The sequence below is a fragment of the Aplysia californica genome, unplaced genomic scaffold, assembly GCF_000002075.1.
Source record: "Aplysia californica isolate F4 #8 unplaced genomic scaffold, AplCal3.0 scaffold01018, whole genome shotgun sequence".
Classification (NCBI taxonomy): domain Eukaryota; kingdom Metazoa; phylum Mollusca; class Gastropoda; order Aplysiida; family Aplysiidae; genus Aplysia; species Aplysia californica.
The window spans coordinates 148,886-165,469 of NW_004798288.1; the positions used below are offsets into that span (position 1 = coordinate 148,886).

Below are 16,584 nucleotides of genomic sequence, written 5' to 3' on the forward strand. Positions count from 1 at the left end.
GTCTGGAGCGATCAAGTGTTGCTCGAAGGTTTCTCTTTGGTGTAGCCCTGGACAGTGTGACAGCATTTCCAAAATAAACAAGTCTATGCATTTCCCTTTAGGCGGAGGTGCTTTTTCCTGAAAAATATACAAACCTGGATTTTGCCTGCATAAGCATAAATTTCAAGTCCTTGCGATGACGTTTTCGTATGGCACCTCAGTTTTTAAATCTCTTAGATTAACATTTTCATTCTCTGCCTCCTGAAACCTTGGGTCTTCAGCTAGAATTGTTTTATTCGCACTTGATTTGTGTCTTCAGTTGTTTCACTTCATTTACTCTGATCAAAGATTTCAGATTCTTGAAGCTTGTACAACTTTATCTCTTCAAATTGCATGCAAGGGATGGAGTTAGATCCCCTAGTTGGGAAAACATCTTATGGAGTGTCACTGTCTCTCTGTTGCAATAATGTTTTCCTTACAACCTAGGCTGACCTTGAAAACATAGGGTCAGAGCAGCTTGTGTCTTAACTGATTTGAAGATGTGGACAGGGGCAAAAAATGTTGTCATTTTGTTCTTTTCATTTCAGTTTTCTTGCATTGTTTTTCAGCTTCAACCTCTGATCCATGAAGAACTACACAACCTGTTTGAGACTAAGATCCGTGACTGGCATTTACAAAAGGATGAGAACTTCCGCTGGTGTGCTCACGTGAGTTGAAATCAGTTGGCCTGAACGACATGCTCCATGACATTTCTGTTTGCCCCCTTCTGCCAGAGCGACACAGAGTGTGTCGTTTTCACATTCCCTATTTTGTTACACATTTCCAACCACTTCTCCAACTCCATGTCAAATTTTGATTAAGTTAAAAATGGACATGATGGTACATCCTTTCTTTGTGAGAATTTGAAGCTCGAAGGTGTATCTTTTGAGTGGCAGTACATTATGTTGCTCAAAATTTTGGATCTAGAATCTGAATTACTTTCCTTATCAAATTTCTCTACCATATACTTGCTTTTTCTATATTCAATCTCACTATCTGTTTCTCTGATGAAATTCATGAAATTAATTCTGGCTGATGCAATTTAATATTCAGTTTTTAGCAAAATGCAGCTCTGTGAATGATAATAGGAGAGAAAACTCAATGTCTGTATTGCTACACCATTGACGTGCTTCTCATAGACACATAGTTATAGTATAGTCACCATACTTACCTGGCCAGGTGAAGTCATTTCTTATGGGGTTAGTCGCAAGCAGTGGGAAGCACATATTTTCACAAGCAGTAGGGCTTCGTAGAGCTAAATGCTGACATAGCCAGAATGTTTGTTGGAAAAGTGTTGCTTGATGTGTGAAGTGGTCTTGTGGCATCTTTGTAGTCATGTAGAACAGGGTCACATTCCATTTCTCTTTTCCTTTTGTTCTCAGTGTGCGGCAGGCTTTATTGCAGATAATCGTCGACTTTGTATGACATGTCCTGCATGTGGCTTGAAGACTTGCTACAGTTGCAAGAAGAAGGTACGTAATTGTGTCATGGCGTGGTGGAATCAGGCGCTCATCAATTTTTGGGCATGTGGAGTTATTGATATCATCTTAAGACTTGTTTAGTTGTCTTGCTATCGGTTTAAAAATGCCCATCTATCTTGAATAGAAGTCAAGATATTTGAGACTGAAGAAGGTGGGGTCGTCTGGTTTCAAAGGTAGAATTAGCGAGAAAATGGGCGTCAAAGTTTGGTTATTTCCATAGGTTGATAGTCTGTGGAAAGTGAAAATTTACTTTTTTGTGCTTTAATCAACGTTTTTCAGTAAAATCCGCCCAGAAATGTGTTCTTAATTGGACAGTACTGGTGTTAAGCCTAGGAACAAATATTTGATTGGCAGAAAAATGCCAGTTTCTTAATATCATAATTTTGACGAGCGCCTGATTTCACCACGATTCCTCACAATGTCATTATTTGATTTATTATTTTTTTGTCTTGGTCCGGCCTTTTTGGTGAGGTGGGGGCTTAACATGATGTTGGTTACATTGAGTAAAAGGATGTAAAGAGGGGCAATAATAAATGTGTCTTCGATTTATTGTAACAAAAAGTATGATTATCACCTGAATGATGTGGTGTATCAACCCCTTAACCCTATCCGTACGTCGTGTTTTACTATTGTATCCATACGACGTGGGGAACTCTGTGCCTCCACTTTCCAAAGAGGAAATTACAGAATCTTCCAATAACCATCGTAGGTGGTTGATGGATGCTCTGGTGTGATTTGCTCCTTTTTTCCTATCATACATCTATCGTTTTTATCTCTCCTTCTTTTTTGTATTTGTTACTCTCTTGTCTTATACATAGCTGCCACTTTCCCGCTAAATAGCGGAAACTCCGCTACATCTAGCTTTCCCCGCAACTTTCCTCCTTCCTCCGCTGGACCGCTCTTGGTCGCAAATTTCATACTTTTTTTTCCACGCGGAAAACACCGAACCGGGAGAGAGACGAAAACGCGGTCTGCGCATGTCCGCCCGTAGCTTTCTACTTCCGTTCTTCTAGGCCCAGCGCTAGTTTCACATTGTTTATTGTTGTGGAGCAACACAGTGTCGATCGGGCATCGGGACGTTAGCGCGCCGAGTTGTCATTGAAATTGGCGGAAATTCGAGAGAAATTGATTCAGAATGCAAAAATAAAAGGAGTTGGAATGAGAAAGAAGCAGCCGGTGTGCGACTTGAAAAGTTCATTAGAAAATTGAACTAGATCTAGCTGTTTTTTGCGAAAGAAATCGCGGCCCGCGGCACTCCTGTTACAGTCCTGTACAATTGCGGTCCCGTTTGTTTACATGACGGCTATTGTGGCTGCTGCGGAAGTAAATCTAGATCTAGATTTAGATCTAGAAAATCTATCTCTAGATATAATCTAGATCTACACATATTTAGATATATCTAGATCTAGATTAGATAGCCTAGGCTATAATTTTAATTAAGTTTATCTCTAAATAAGAAACACACTACAGACTACAGGGGCACTAAGTGCAAACGGGACTGCCATTGTACAGGAGTGCCTGTGTATCCTTGATCCGATACTGCTCTACGTCTATGTATTATGTACACGTTTAAAGTGAAAGAAATCTTTTTATGAGACACTAGCTGGCAAAAAACACTAGATATTTAGTCACCAAGTCCAAACTGTGTCAAATTGACTTGAATGCTTGTTAGTCAACTTACTGCATTTATGTTGTTGTTTTTTTTGTTTGTTTTTTTCAAATACATTTTAATTCAGTTGCCTATGGTTAACAATATGACAGTTTTCCCTTCCAAAACCGTAGGCTAGATTTTCCAGTATATATTGCCTCTGGATCTCACTGGTTTCGGAGAGCGCGCGTACACTTTCGCGTGAATTTCCTCCTTTTTAAAAATTTCTGAGTGGCAGCTATGCTTATAAGACATCTAATCTTTGTCACTTATATGACCTAATGTGTTGCGAATGTCATAAAACTCTTACTAAAACAAACAATAACCGTCCTTCTATCCCCCCGCATCCTTCTGATCAGTGGGAAGACCAACATGAGGGGCTGACGTGCGAGCAGTTCAACCAATGGAAGATTGACAATGACCCCACCAACCAGTCAGTGGGCCTGGCCAAACATCTTGACCAGAATGGCATAGGTAGGCAGCAACGTCCTAATAATTTTCTCTTTTTTGTGTCTTTTTGAAAGACATTTGTCACTATTGTTGTTGTTTTTATAGTTCCTGCAGCTTAGTGCCGTGGGTGGTTGGCGGGTGCTCTGGTGTGGTTTGCTCCTTCTTTCCTATAAAAAAGATCTATCATCTCTATCTCCCCTCCTTCTTTTTTGTGTTTTTTACTCTCTTGTAACACCTCTTATCTTTGGCACTTATATGACCTTATTGTGTTGCAAGTGCCATAAAACTCTTACTTTAAAAAAAAAAGAAGCCCAGTGCCTTGTAGTGATATCGCTAAAAGTAAATATGCCTCCTTATTTTGAATGCTTTACCTTTGAGGTGTCAGTCGTCTATTGGTTAGGCTCATGGACCCTCAGCCATAAGGTTATGGGTTCAAATTCCATCTTGGGTCCGGTGTTATGTTCTTGAGAAAGGCACTTAACACAAATTTTCCTCACTTCATCCTGGGGGTGATGGGTACTTGACAGGGAAAAATCTTGTCAGTTTGTCAGTGTTAAAGCATATGAAATCTGCTTCTTGCACTGTATGCTTCCCGGGAAGCTAAGAATGTTTCTGAGTGTTCCAGGATCTGCTGGGGTAAAAGTAGTTGTAAAGGGCATAGAGCGTAATATGGAGTGTGGATACGTTAATGTACTTTATAAATGCTGTTATTATTATTATCATTATTGTTATTATTATTATTGTTATTATTACTTCTTAGTGTGCAACATCAGGAGTCACAATGAGAGAGAGGGAGAGAGATTTTTATAAATTGACTTTTTTGTTAACATTGTATAATTATTCGTAGAGGTCCAGAGGTTTTGTGATGTTTCCTACATTTATATTATCATTATTAGCACAAGGATCGTATCTTTCACTTAAGAATAGTATTCTTTTTAATCAGGTTTTTTGGGTTGTTATTGTTGTTTTTTTAAAATTTTGTTTTGGCTGCATTTGGCCCATACTCACCATGATCACCTCTTCCATGACATGTTTTCAGACTGCCCCAAGTGCAAGATGAGGTTTGACCTGGCCAAAGGCGGCTGTATGCATTTCAAGTGCCCGGAGTGTGGCCACGAGTTCTGCAGCGGCTGTAACGAGGCGTACCACCACAAAAATGTGAGTTGTAGTTGGTGGCCGTGTTGGGACTTGCATCTGCGGTTTAGTGGTCATACCCTTGAGCGTGTTTAGACAACACATGGGAAAGATATCTTGTCAATCATCTCCATCTCTCCGATAGGGTGTGTGTGCCCTTCTCTGTCTGATTGTCTGATTTGTTACCTGTAGTATAAGTATTGTAAACATTGGCCTAATTGTGGGTCTTGTTCAGTTTCTTGAATTTCGATTTCATTTGTGTTTTAACTCTGTTTCGATGTCCTACTCAGGGTTCTGGTCTTGGCTAGTTGTGGGTGGTTGGTGGGTGCTCTGATGTGGTTTGCTCCTACTTTCCTGTCAAACATCTATTGTCCAGAGTTTTCTTTCTTCTTTTTTGTTTGTTACTCTCTTGTTATATCTCTAATATTCAGCATTTGTATGACTTTATTGTGTTGCAAGCGCTGTAAAACTGTTACTAAAACTAAAACATGGCTGGTTGTAGGTGGGTGCTTGACGGGTGCACTGGTGTTGTTTTTTTTTAGTAGAGGTTTTACGGCGCTCGCAACTGCATAAGGTCATATTAGTGCCAAGGGATGGATGTCAACAGAGAAGTCCTTACCGGGAATCAGACTTACTCTGCTCACCTCTCTAGCTTTAACAGCACAAAGTCTGCTTCGACTATCAAGGCTCCCTGGAAATAGCGGATCACAAGAGTGTGACAAACATACAAAAGAAGTAGAGAACAATGACGATAGTAAGGATTAGGAAAGAAAAAGCAGCAGTTCCCTGTTGTAGTTCAGACACAGTTATGAGCATGACATTGTTGGTTCGGCCCATTTACAATTCTACTGTGCATTAGAACGAGAAATGGCCCCTCTTTCGGAATGGCCTAAAGACACTTCAGTCAGTGGCACCGCCCCGGGGGGTATGCCCTGTTGTGGTTTGGTCCTTCTTTCGTATCAAACAACTATCGTTTTTATCTCTTCTCCTTCTTTTTTATCTTTTTTACTCTCTTGTAACACCTCTAATGTTCTAGTGCTCAGATGTCCTTATGCAGTTGCGAGTGCTGTAAAACCTCTACTAAAACTAAACTATGACCTTATTGTGTTACAAGTGCCATAAAACTTTTACAAAAACTTGGCTGTTGTAGGCCGTATTCATTGTCTTGAATGTCGTTTTCGTTTCTTTTCTTACTTTGTTTTCTGTGTGCCAATCATGATTCTGGTCTGTCTTGGCTGGGTGTGGTTGGTTGGCGGGTGCTCTGGTGTGGTTTGCTCTTTCTTTCCTATCAAACATCTATCGTCCTTTTCTCTTCTCCTTCTTTTTTATGTTTGTACTCTCTTGTAACACCTCTAATGTTCTAGTGCTCAGATGTCCTTATGCAGTTGCGAGTGCTGTAAAACCTCTACTAAAACTAAACTATGACCTTATTGTGTTACAAGTGCCATAAAACTTTTACAAAAACTTGGCTTGTTGTAGGCCGTATTCATTGTCTTGAATGTCGTTTTCGTTTCTTTTCTTACTTTGTTTTCTGTGTGCCAATCATGATTCTGGTCTGTCTTGGCTGGGTGTGGTTGGTTGGCGGGTGCTCTGGTGTGGTTTGCTCTTTCTTTCCTATCAAACATCTATCGTCCTTTTCTCTTCTCCTTCTTTTTTATGTTTGTACTCTCTTGTAACACCTCTAATCTTCTGGTGCTCATATGACCTTATGCAGTTGCGAGCGCCGTAAAACCTCTACTAAAAGTAAAATCTTCCTTATCTCTTTTCCTTTTTTCTGTATGTTACACTCTCGTAACATCTATTCTTCTCCATTTATATGACCTTAATGTGTTGCAAGTGCCGTAAAACACTTACTAAAACTAAAACTTGTATGTGTTGTAGGTGTGCCAGAAGTACAAGAACTGTCGCCAGCTGGGCCTGCACTGCCACTGTCCCCGTGACTGTTTCTCCTACCTCCGAGACAACAGCGTCACTCAGCTACAGCAGCTGCTTAAGGTAAAAATTTTGTTTGCATTTTTGTATCAAGTGACTGCTGGTGGTTGAAAGGTGTCTCTGGCAGGCTTTCCGAGTGCTTTTTCTCTGTCCCTCCTTTGTTTCTGAACCTTTGTCTTACTTTTACTAAGGGACAGTAATGATATCAGCATGCTTCTCCTTATCTCAGACGAGGTAACATTTTGTTTGTGTTCTTTTCAATAAGTGACTGTTGGTGGTTGTAAGGTGTCACTGATAGGTTCTACATTTCCACTGTCTGTCTGTTGTGTCTGATCCTTTGTCTTTCTTTTACCCCAAAGTTAAATGACAGTAATAGTGTGAACTCCAAACGAGCAACAGTATTCAGTCACTTACTTGTTTGTATGGATGGTTGGCGGGTGCTGTGGTGGTGTTTTCTCCTTCTTTTCTATCAAACATGTGTTGTCTTTATCTCTCCTTTTTCTCTTTTTTTTGAATGATACTCTCTCGTAATACTTATAATTTTCAGCAATTTTATGACCTATTTGTGTTGCAATTGCCATGAAATTCTTACTCAAACAAAATACATTGTATTTGCATCACTTCTGTTGTCATTTACCTGCTATTTCAATGTTTATCTCCATTACCTAAAAGATCATCTTTTGTAATTCCTTCACAGCAAAACAAGGTGGATTTCAATGTTGATATCCCTTCAGATCAGGGCGATGCCCAGTGCCCTGTGATGGAGCAGAAAGAATTGGACCGATCGAGCCGGGAAGAGAAATGTGGCAAGGACACTGAACCTGGCCATGCTGGACTGTGCGAGTAAGTTCTTCTCCTCCTCTGACTTGGCGAGGCATCTAGGGCCATTCAGCACACATTGAGGTGGATGTTTTGTACAAGGGTTTACTCTTTTCAATTTTAGAACCACCAAGGGATCTTTAACGTGTGACACTTTCACACGCGACCTCTGAAACTTTTCGTCCTCATTCAAGAAGACTAGGTTCTTCATTTTACCTAGCGAACAATCAGGGGGTGTAGAATATATGAGAAAAAAAAGCTGTGCTTTTTGGGAACGAATTTTGCACCTGAGCTACTGCGTCTCCTGTAATTATTTTTATCTTTCACTGTTGACTTACCTGTACTTTTTTTTATTGCAGGCATTTGTTTTGGCTCCGTTTAAACTCTAAAGTTTTCCTTCCAGCTGCTTCCTAAATGCCCCAACCCTAGGCACCTGTCTTCAGTAGTTTTTGAGATATGCTTGATTTTGTAAGGCAGGGTATGGAAACAAAGTTTCCTTTTTGTTTCTGCTTCAAATTGATAGATCTATGCTTCGAGACAGCATGACAACACATTCACTACTCACAAACCGACCAGCTAAGATAAAAGAACAGCTTCAAAGTGTTTATATTGCGACTTCAAAGCAAATTCACCACCACCTTATCAAAAATTTTCAAGACATTAGAGATAGGTTTGCGCAGGGCAGAAAAAGGTGATACAAGTTTGCTCTTCAAAAAAACGAAAGGGTTTGGATGTGCTCAGCTTCGCTTTGTTTACATGTTCTAGATATTCATGCGCACTGCCTGCCATAAGAGAGGGGACAGAATGACCTAAATTTTGGTATGCATTGTGATAGGGTCGACTTTGTGAGTGGACAAGAGAAACCATCTGCAGTGTTTACTCGGAAAATCAATTTTCTCACACATTTTTTGGGATTGTAATGCAATATACCTCGTGTTAACAAACATCTTTAAACATGTATTTTAAAGTCAAAGAAACTTAAGTCCTTGTAAATATGGAACATAGTAATGGCTAAAGAATCCAATTTTTAATAGAACCTAGTTTTTGTCAAAAATTATATTTTTGACCTTTGAAGCATGATATCTCGGTTCGAACAAATGAGTCGTTTGGTACCTTTCACCACACATGCTTACAATTTGTCTTCCTCAGCCCCCTCTCCCAAACCAAACATTACTCTTTACTGTGCTAAGATAGTTTGTACAGACTTCTATCCTCATGTTAGTGGCACTGGATCAAGGAATAAAAGCTCAAGAGCTGCTGGATGTAGATTTTTATAGATAATTTTTTTTCAAGTTGGAGTCCTTTTGAAAACAACTGCTTTTTCTATGAATAATATTTGATAGTCTATTTATTGTCATGCTCTTCATATCTGCTAACGCTAATGTTATTTTCTATGTAGCTACTTTATTTTTTTTTAATTCTGAAAACTATTTGTTTCTTTTATTAATGATATGCCCTTAAATTATATGTTGGTAATTTTTCTTTGGATGCAACTCTCTTAGTTTTGAAAACATTGGTTGATGGCAAGATTTGCCTGTATTTGGAACAGGAAAACTTATGTGTTATTATTTTTACACTCTGACCCAAGATTCATGGACCATTTTGCGAACAATATTGCTCAACAGTCTATTTGCCGTATTGTATGGGAAAGGAACTCTCGTTACAAAAAAAATCAGAACTGAACAGTATGAATAAGTATAAAATAAAATGTCCGTCAAAAAAAGGGTTTTCTTTATTCACAGATTGCACTACAAGGAGTACTTGACAGGGATCGTGAATGGCCACAGGATCGACCCGGTTTCTATCATGTCACAAGAAGAGATGCTGGCCATGCTCAGGAAGTACGATGTTCCGGTGCCGAACCAGAAGCAAAATGAAACCCCTGTTGTTTTTGCTCAGCGACTAGTACAGGTTAGCAGCAATTTTATTTATTCACCTTCACCTGTCGGAGGAGGACCTAGGATAACTTGTTTTCTGGCTGGCCGTTGTGGCTCTACTGCAGATTTAACAACCTGCTTCTTCAACCCATCTCTGTTCTCAGCTTTCTGTTGTAAGATGTTCGTGTCACCACCGCCAGTCCGCTCTTTGATGTTGTCTCCTCATCGTTTCCTTTGTCTGTTTTTTTATTTCCCTCCTTGTGCTGTTCTCCTTAGCATAGTCTTAGCTGGTTCAGATGATCATGTGATGTGTCTGTACCACTTGTTGTTGTTGTTGTTAGTGATCCAGTAGCATCTGAGTGTTAACTCTTCTGCATGATGCCATTCTGTAGTAATAGCTGCATGTCTGTTCTAATTGTTGTCTTGAGGAGTAGAGGCAATTAGATGTGTGGGGTAGCTTGGGAAGAAAACATGCCCTTAAATCAGTTAGTTTTCTACAGAAGAACAAATGATGTTCCACTGTCTCTGAGGGGTAGTCACGTAGTGGGCAGGCAGCAGACTGCTTTACTCCAATTCGGTTGAGATGTTGGTTGAGGGGTACATGTTGTGTTCTAAGTTGGAAGATTATGGATTGATCTCCCCTCCTCAACTCATTGATTGGATGTCTGTACCACTTAAGTTTGCATCTTTTCACTGAAGTCAGGAGGTCTTTATTTGGCCCACGGCATCACTTTTCGCCCTATTTTGGTACTTTTAGCTAGCGTGACTAAGCAGCCCGCGGAGCTCCCCTGCTCGGGGTCTCGGGGTTAATGAGCTCTGAAGCGACTTTGCCGGTGTCAGTTAAGAAGTTTCAATTTTTGTCTATGTTTAAAACAATATAACTTTTTCCCCATCCCACACAGCAAACCATTACACTGATTTATTAAAAGCTCAATGTCCTGATATTTATTCTGCATTAGAATGGTTAATTTCTGTGCCTAAGTTTTTGGTTTAGAAAAGTGTTTGCAGAGTACCCATTTTTTTCCAATTTTAGTTACATACTTATGATATGTGATTGTTTATTTTAAAACGACTTGACAGATCTCTCCAAAATCTGTGTGAAACTGACTACGAATATCATTTCTTTTACCATGAGAAATCTTGAATCTGCACATCTAGTAATAGCCAAGTTATAAGAGAAGAAGGCTGAACGTTTGCATTTTTTGGACAAAAGACACTCCGCGTTGGCTCTTGTTTTACCATGAAATACATAAGAGAAAGGCACTCTGCATTTGTTCATCAACTATGCCATGTCTGTAGCTGCCTGCATACAAGTAAGAAAGATGTGCAATTTAACCCCCCCCCCCTAAACTTTTTTATGGAACAAAGACAATGACAGCTTACACATTCACTCTTAGTTTTTGTGCAGGAAATGTGCACAAACACTTATGTATGTAAAGAAATCAGAATGTTGTCAGTTATTGTAAATGGTCATAGAAATGAAAATAAAAGTTGGAAAAATCTGGTGCTGATTCAGTGTCACTGGAAAGTTAAAAATTATTCTGAAAACCAAGTTACGGGAAGTGATCCGTGTTATTCAGTCAATTTACAAAACCTAGACTTAGCGTTTTAAGAAAAGTAAAGAATTTCTTGAGCGTAACATATACTGTTCGTGTATTGCACTGTAGATGTATTCTTGCACTAAAATCGATTTGTACTTCTTCATAAAGTATAGAGAGACTACAGGGTAATTTTTGTAAACTTTCAAAAAAATAGGGGAATATTCACGATTGTATGTCACCGGAAATTTAAGTTTGTTTTAGAACCCTGCTATTAATGATGATAGATCATAACATAACATTTTGTAATTCCTTGAGAACTTCATTTGTTCTTTTCGGGCTGTGGTTGAAAATCTTTCTGTGGATAACTGGTTAACAGTAGCCATTTTTATTTACAGGTTATAAGAGAAAAACTGCCTCTGAGAAGAACCTGATGATGTCTCTGCCATGTGGAGGAAGCCTTAGAGCTCGCGGACTACTCTTTGGCGTGTTTTCCTTGTTATTTTGTTGAATAACTGGAGCTTAAAAGATTAAGTTTGCTCCTTTAAATTAAGTTGTCATGGAAAATTGTCCGAGTATTATTTCTTCTACTTCTGGCAGTTGGGACTGGATGTGAGGCTCATGTGTTTTTTTGTAGTCATGTTTGAACAGTATTGAGCATACATTGACCTTATGACTATTTCTCTAAGCTGTCATTTGCTGGTTTTAAGTCTTTCAGATTTCATGTATTGAGTTCCAGTGAAGCATGATCAGAACATCTATTTTTTTTAGCTTTTGGAATCTGTAACATACTTTTCATATGTATAATTTGAACATACCTTGATTTATAAGTCGGTAAATTTGAATGCAGATAGGCCAATGAGTTTGAATTGGTCAATGTGCATGTCAGTTATGTGTTTTGAAGAATCAGCTGGAGGAATGCACATACATTCTCCCCTGCATGTGTTTCATGTAACAGGCATTTTGCTGGGGATTCTTCTTCCTATGGAGCATTATATTTTTATGTAATGGTCTATTTTCCCACTGGATCATAGCGCCCCCTGTCTTTCAGGCATCCCTGAGTTGTTTAAAGGTACTGTAATTTTTCGTTCAGATCTGAGTCCTGTTTTTGGAGGGGGATACATTCTGTAATATCCAGGGCCATAGCCTGGGTTAACCTTATCTTCTTCGTCTTTCAATCTCTGGAGTGTTTTCAATGTGTACAGCGTGCACTTGGAACCTCTCTGTTTTTCGCTTTTATCCAAGAAGACTAGGTACTGGATAACATTCTGTAGAATCAGAAGTAGAAAACAACCCTGAAAGATCTCAAGTTGTCCCAAGTCCTCACCTGCCTGACCCCAATGTTAAGTCTGCTACTTTGTTGTGAGAGGTGAGCGACATATCTGCGGGTTACCGGGACACCCACCTTGAGGTACACGGTTCACTACTAATTGTACCATCATTATCATGTAAAATATCTGTGTTATTTAATTTTTCTCTTGTTTTGAGACTTATTTTTTTCAGTAATATGGTTTGCAACCTTTTCATATCTGATTTTATTTCTTTTATGCTGTTTCTACTATGCGTTTTTGTTTTAATTATCACGCTTGTTCAGCTACAAGAAGAAATTCATATGGACTGATGTTGTGGTCATGGCTTTATCTTCGAGATCACTTACCAAAAGTGCTCTTTAAAAATATTTGTTACTAACATACATACAGATAAGTTTTAATTTTCTTTTAATGAAATGTTCATGACTTTTGTGAATAAAGCATAATGTTTTGGACATTTTGACTTCAAGTAATTATCATTTCAGAATTGTAATTTTCTTGCTATTTTGGCATATGTTTTGTTGTCAGTCCTGCTGTTGATTTTTTGTCTTTCGGCTTAAAAAACATTTGAGAAGGTGCTGGCATTTAGACTGGCTTTTTATGCTATTTAGTGTTGACAGACGAATACTTTGATCTCATTTCTTTTGTATCCAGGCAATATTGATGGCTTTCTTGCTTTTTCTTTCAGACAGCTGTCATTTTCTTTTTGCTGTCTATCAATCTAAAATTTCACCACCTTTATAGAAACAAAAGGAAAACAAAAAGCTTGGTTTTCTTGTTACTTTTGATTTTGATCCCATACACTGAAAAAGGATGCAGTCTCGTTTATGAAATGAGATGCAATTGAATTTCAGAATAGTCTATCACTTCTTTTTTATTTTGTGTCCTGCTTTTCCTTCTTCCTTTTTTTATATAATGGCCACAACAATGGTGTCAAAGCTTAATGAGCTGCTCCCTGCCTCCATAACTTTGAACATCATCATCACTTTCAAAACTGAATTTAGAAAAAGGAAAATGAAACTCAGCTATATTAGGCCTGCCTTTTTTCAACTTTTGACCGCCATGGAATTTCTAACTTGAGCGATATGCTGAAAAGAACTTTCCTTTTTCTTAAAAGATAAGGTACTCAAACCTATCAAGCAACAGAGCATAGTATGTAATCCAGGGAAGAAGTCTGAAGTTTCCATCTCAGCTCCCTGCACATTTTGGTTAGCTTTAGATAGAGTTTTATGGTACTTGCAACACAATTAGGTCATATATATATATATATATATATATATATATATAGGGAGTGCTTATTTAGGCCACATATGGCCTAAATAAGGTAAGGGAGGGGGGTTTAGCTTATTTAGGCCACAGTGGACTGTGGCCTAAATAAGGTAAGGGAGGGGGGTTTAGCTTATTTAGGCCACACATGCTCAAACTACCCTTTTCAGGCAACTGAGTTCATTCCACTTTCATAATGGTGCACCTTTCTCATTTAGTATGGTTTTGCCTCAGTGTACAACTTATAAATCATAACCATAATGAATATTGTAAAGAACAAAGCACAATACGCAAAATTTTGCTCAATTCCAATGGTTTGAATGAGGGCCGGATTTTTCCTTCATGGAGGGGCAAAAGCTAGGCTACCATTTTGGCACATTTTGGTCAAGTGAAAAGGTCAAATCCTCCGAATGGACTTCCGGGTTAAATTTGGGGTTTAAAAAGTGTGTATACTACGTGGCTGAGTCAAAGTTACACTATCTTTGCCTGAGTGACACTCTCTCGTACTGTCTCGTAGTAGTACATGTAGGCTAGTAGGCCTAGTAGTAGTAGTAGCAAAGATCGTGTAGAGAATGTTTGGTAGTAGATTCTATCTAGTAGGCAGTTTAGTGAACGTGCTCGCGGCAGGGCGAATCGGCCTCGATAAGCCCCGTAGACTTTTGTGATCGGCCACGAAGCCTTGTGTTTTGATGGGTCTAGATCTAGATCTAGATCTAAACAACTCAGTGCTATTCGCACTGCCACATCCGACAGGCCTAGATCTACATCTTTTTAAAAGGAAAAGAAAGATCATCAAAATGGTTGAATTCGCGTGAAAATCGATTAGGTAGAACTAGAACTATTAAAACTTGCTTCTGAAAACAAGGCAATTTTTATACGAAGGCCATTTTTATAACTCGATGAAATAAAAACTACTGACTGTGTGCTGTGTTATTCTGTATAAAAATAAATTATGAAACTTCAGGACGTAGATCTATTATTATTTACCAGCATCTTTTGACGCCTGAGCTGTAGAGGTTGAAGTTTTCACAACACTAATAGATCTAGTAATAGGGTTAGGTAATACGGCTTTCCGTAAAAAATGCATAGATCTACAAAAGCCGACCACCGAATCGACCGGGTGCCTCGGTCTCCCCTGCACTCTGATTCAATATTTAAAAAAAAATGCTAATCAATGAAAATTGCAAATTGATAATAATAGTATAGTCCTGTAGAGGATAGGTGGACTCCGGGGTCTGCATAGCGAAATACTAGGTTTTAGGATGTGGACCCCGGAGTCACCGTAGTGAAATAAGGTTTCGTTTAAGTAAGGATTGGTACTAGGTTTTAGGACAGGTGGACCCTGGGGTCACCGCAGTGAAATAAGTAGGTTTCTTTAAAGATTGGTGGAACCCGGAGTCACCATAGCCATAGAGGATTAAGAAGGTTTAATTAAGGATTGGTGGACCCCCGGGACACCTTGATTAAACCTACTTATTTTACTACGGTGACCGCAGGATCCACCTATTCTATAACCTAACTAGTGTTTCGTTAGGTAGACCCTGGGGTCCACCTTAAACCTACCTATTTCACTACGTTGACTCCAGGGTCCACCAATCCTTAAAATTAAACCTAGATCTATCTACATATACTTATTTCACTACATTGACCCCAGGGTCCACCAATCCTTAATTAAACCTAGATCTACTGATTTCACTACATTGACCCCGTGTTCCTCCAATCCTTAATTAAACCTATATATCTACTTATAATTTCACTACTTTGACCACGGGCTCCGCCAGTCCTATTATAAAATAAACTTAGATCTACTTATTTCATTATGTTGACCCCGGGGTCCACCGATCCTTAGTTAAACCTAGATCTACTTATTTCACTACGCTGACTCCAGGGTTCACATCCTAAAACCTAACATTTTGTTAGGTAGACCCTGGGGTCCACCTATCCTTTTGGCTAGATAGACCCCGTAGTCCGCCTATCCACTTTCTTGATAATAACTGTAAACAATACATGCCAGTTGTCATTTATAGTGAAGAAAAATGAGGGGAAAAAAATATAATTAGGTAGACTTTAATTTGTCCAAAAAATTGCAAGTGCAAAATAATTTTGTTATTTTCTGGTCACCTTTCCAAGGACCTTAAATTGATTCTACATCACATGTCATGTACGATACGGCTGTGAAGGAAAATGGATGTGAAGAGTTTTAAAGAAATAATAATGTAACTTCTAAAGAAAACAATGCTTTACATTGGTTTGGTTATTTTGACTACATATGTGGCCTAAATAAGGTAAGGGAGGGGGGTTTAGCTTATTCAGGCCACATGTGTGGCCTAAATAAGGTAAGGGAGGGGGGTTTAGCTTATTTAGGCCACCTGTGGCCCAAATAAGGTAAGGGAGGGGGGTTTAGCTTATTTAGGCCATATGTGGCCTAAATAAGGTCACCCATATATATATATATATATATATATATATATATATATATATATATATATATATATATATATATATATAAATTATAAATAATCTATACTTATATTTGTGAAAGTTTGCTTTTTTGGCTGCCTTAAATTTCCGAACCACTTAACTTTCGAATATGAAAAAAATTAATCGTGGTTCAGATTCATTTAAAGGGTGCACAGTTTTATTGAAGAGCCTGAAGTCACTGTAGTTTAATTTTCAGTTTTTCATTAGTTTCGTTTAGATCTAATCTTGGGAAAGTCCGTCTTCTAAGACGCCATTGTAAACAAGTGAAGTTTACGTTCACCAGCTGTGCACATTGGTTCCACACCTTTGAAATTATGGAGTGTACAACCACGAAAGCGAAATAGAGAATCAATCTATACATCTATTATATTTGGCAACTTGGAAACACATGTGTCACTTTTCTCTCAAGATTTATTGCTCCATTCCCGTAGAGTGTAATTTATATAGTAGGCCAATGACTTTCAGTTGATGTTAATACACCGATCATTCCTTTCAACGAAAGGGGGCTCAGCTAGTATAGTATAAATTCAAAAGATAAAAAGATGCTACTAGAGAGTGACATTCAAACAAATAAACAGAGGAAAGATAATCATGACTGATGTTTGATAGAAAAGATGGAGCAAAATCTAA

General features: G+C 38.6%; 1 protein-coding gene across 1 annotated transcript in view; it reads left to right on the plus strand.

Moving 5' to 3' along the window:
* LOC101849805 (E3 ubiquitin-protein ligase lubel) overlaps nt 1-12,664 on the plus strand; it is a 51,798-nt gene extending 39,134 nt beyond the window's left edge. Inside the window, exons 20-27 of the mRNA XM_005111160.3 lie at nt 588-686; nt 1,401-1,490; nt 3,507-3,621; nt 4,637-4,755; nt 6,613-6,726; nt 7,361-7,506; nt 9,225-9,393; nt 11,296-12,664. Coding sequence (XP_005111217.1) covers nt 588-686; nt 1,401-1,490; nt 3,507-3,621; nt 4,637-4,755; nt 6,613-6,726; nt 7,361-7,506; nt 9,225-9,393; nt 11,296-11,331 — 888 coding nt within the window. The 3' untranslated portion in view covers nt 11,332-12,664. The remainder of the gene's footprint in view (nt 1-587; nt 687-1,400; nt 1,491-3,506; nt 3,622-4,636; nt 4,756-6,612; nt 6,727-7,360; nt 7,507-9,224; nt 9,394-11,295) is intronic.
* The last annotated feature ends 3,920 nt before the right edge of the window (nt 12,665-16,584 follow it).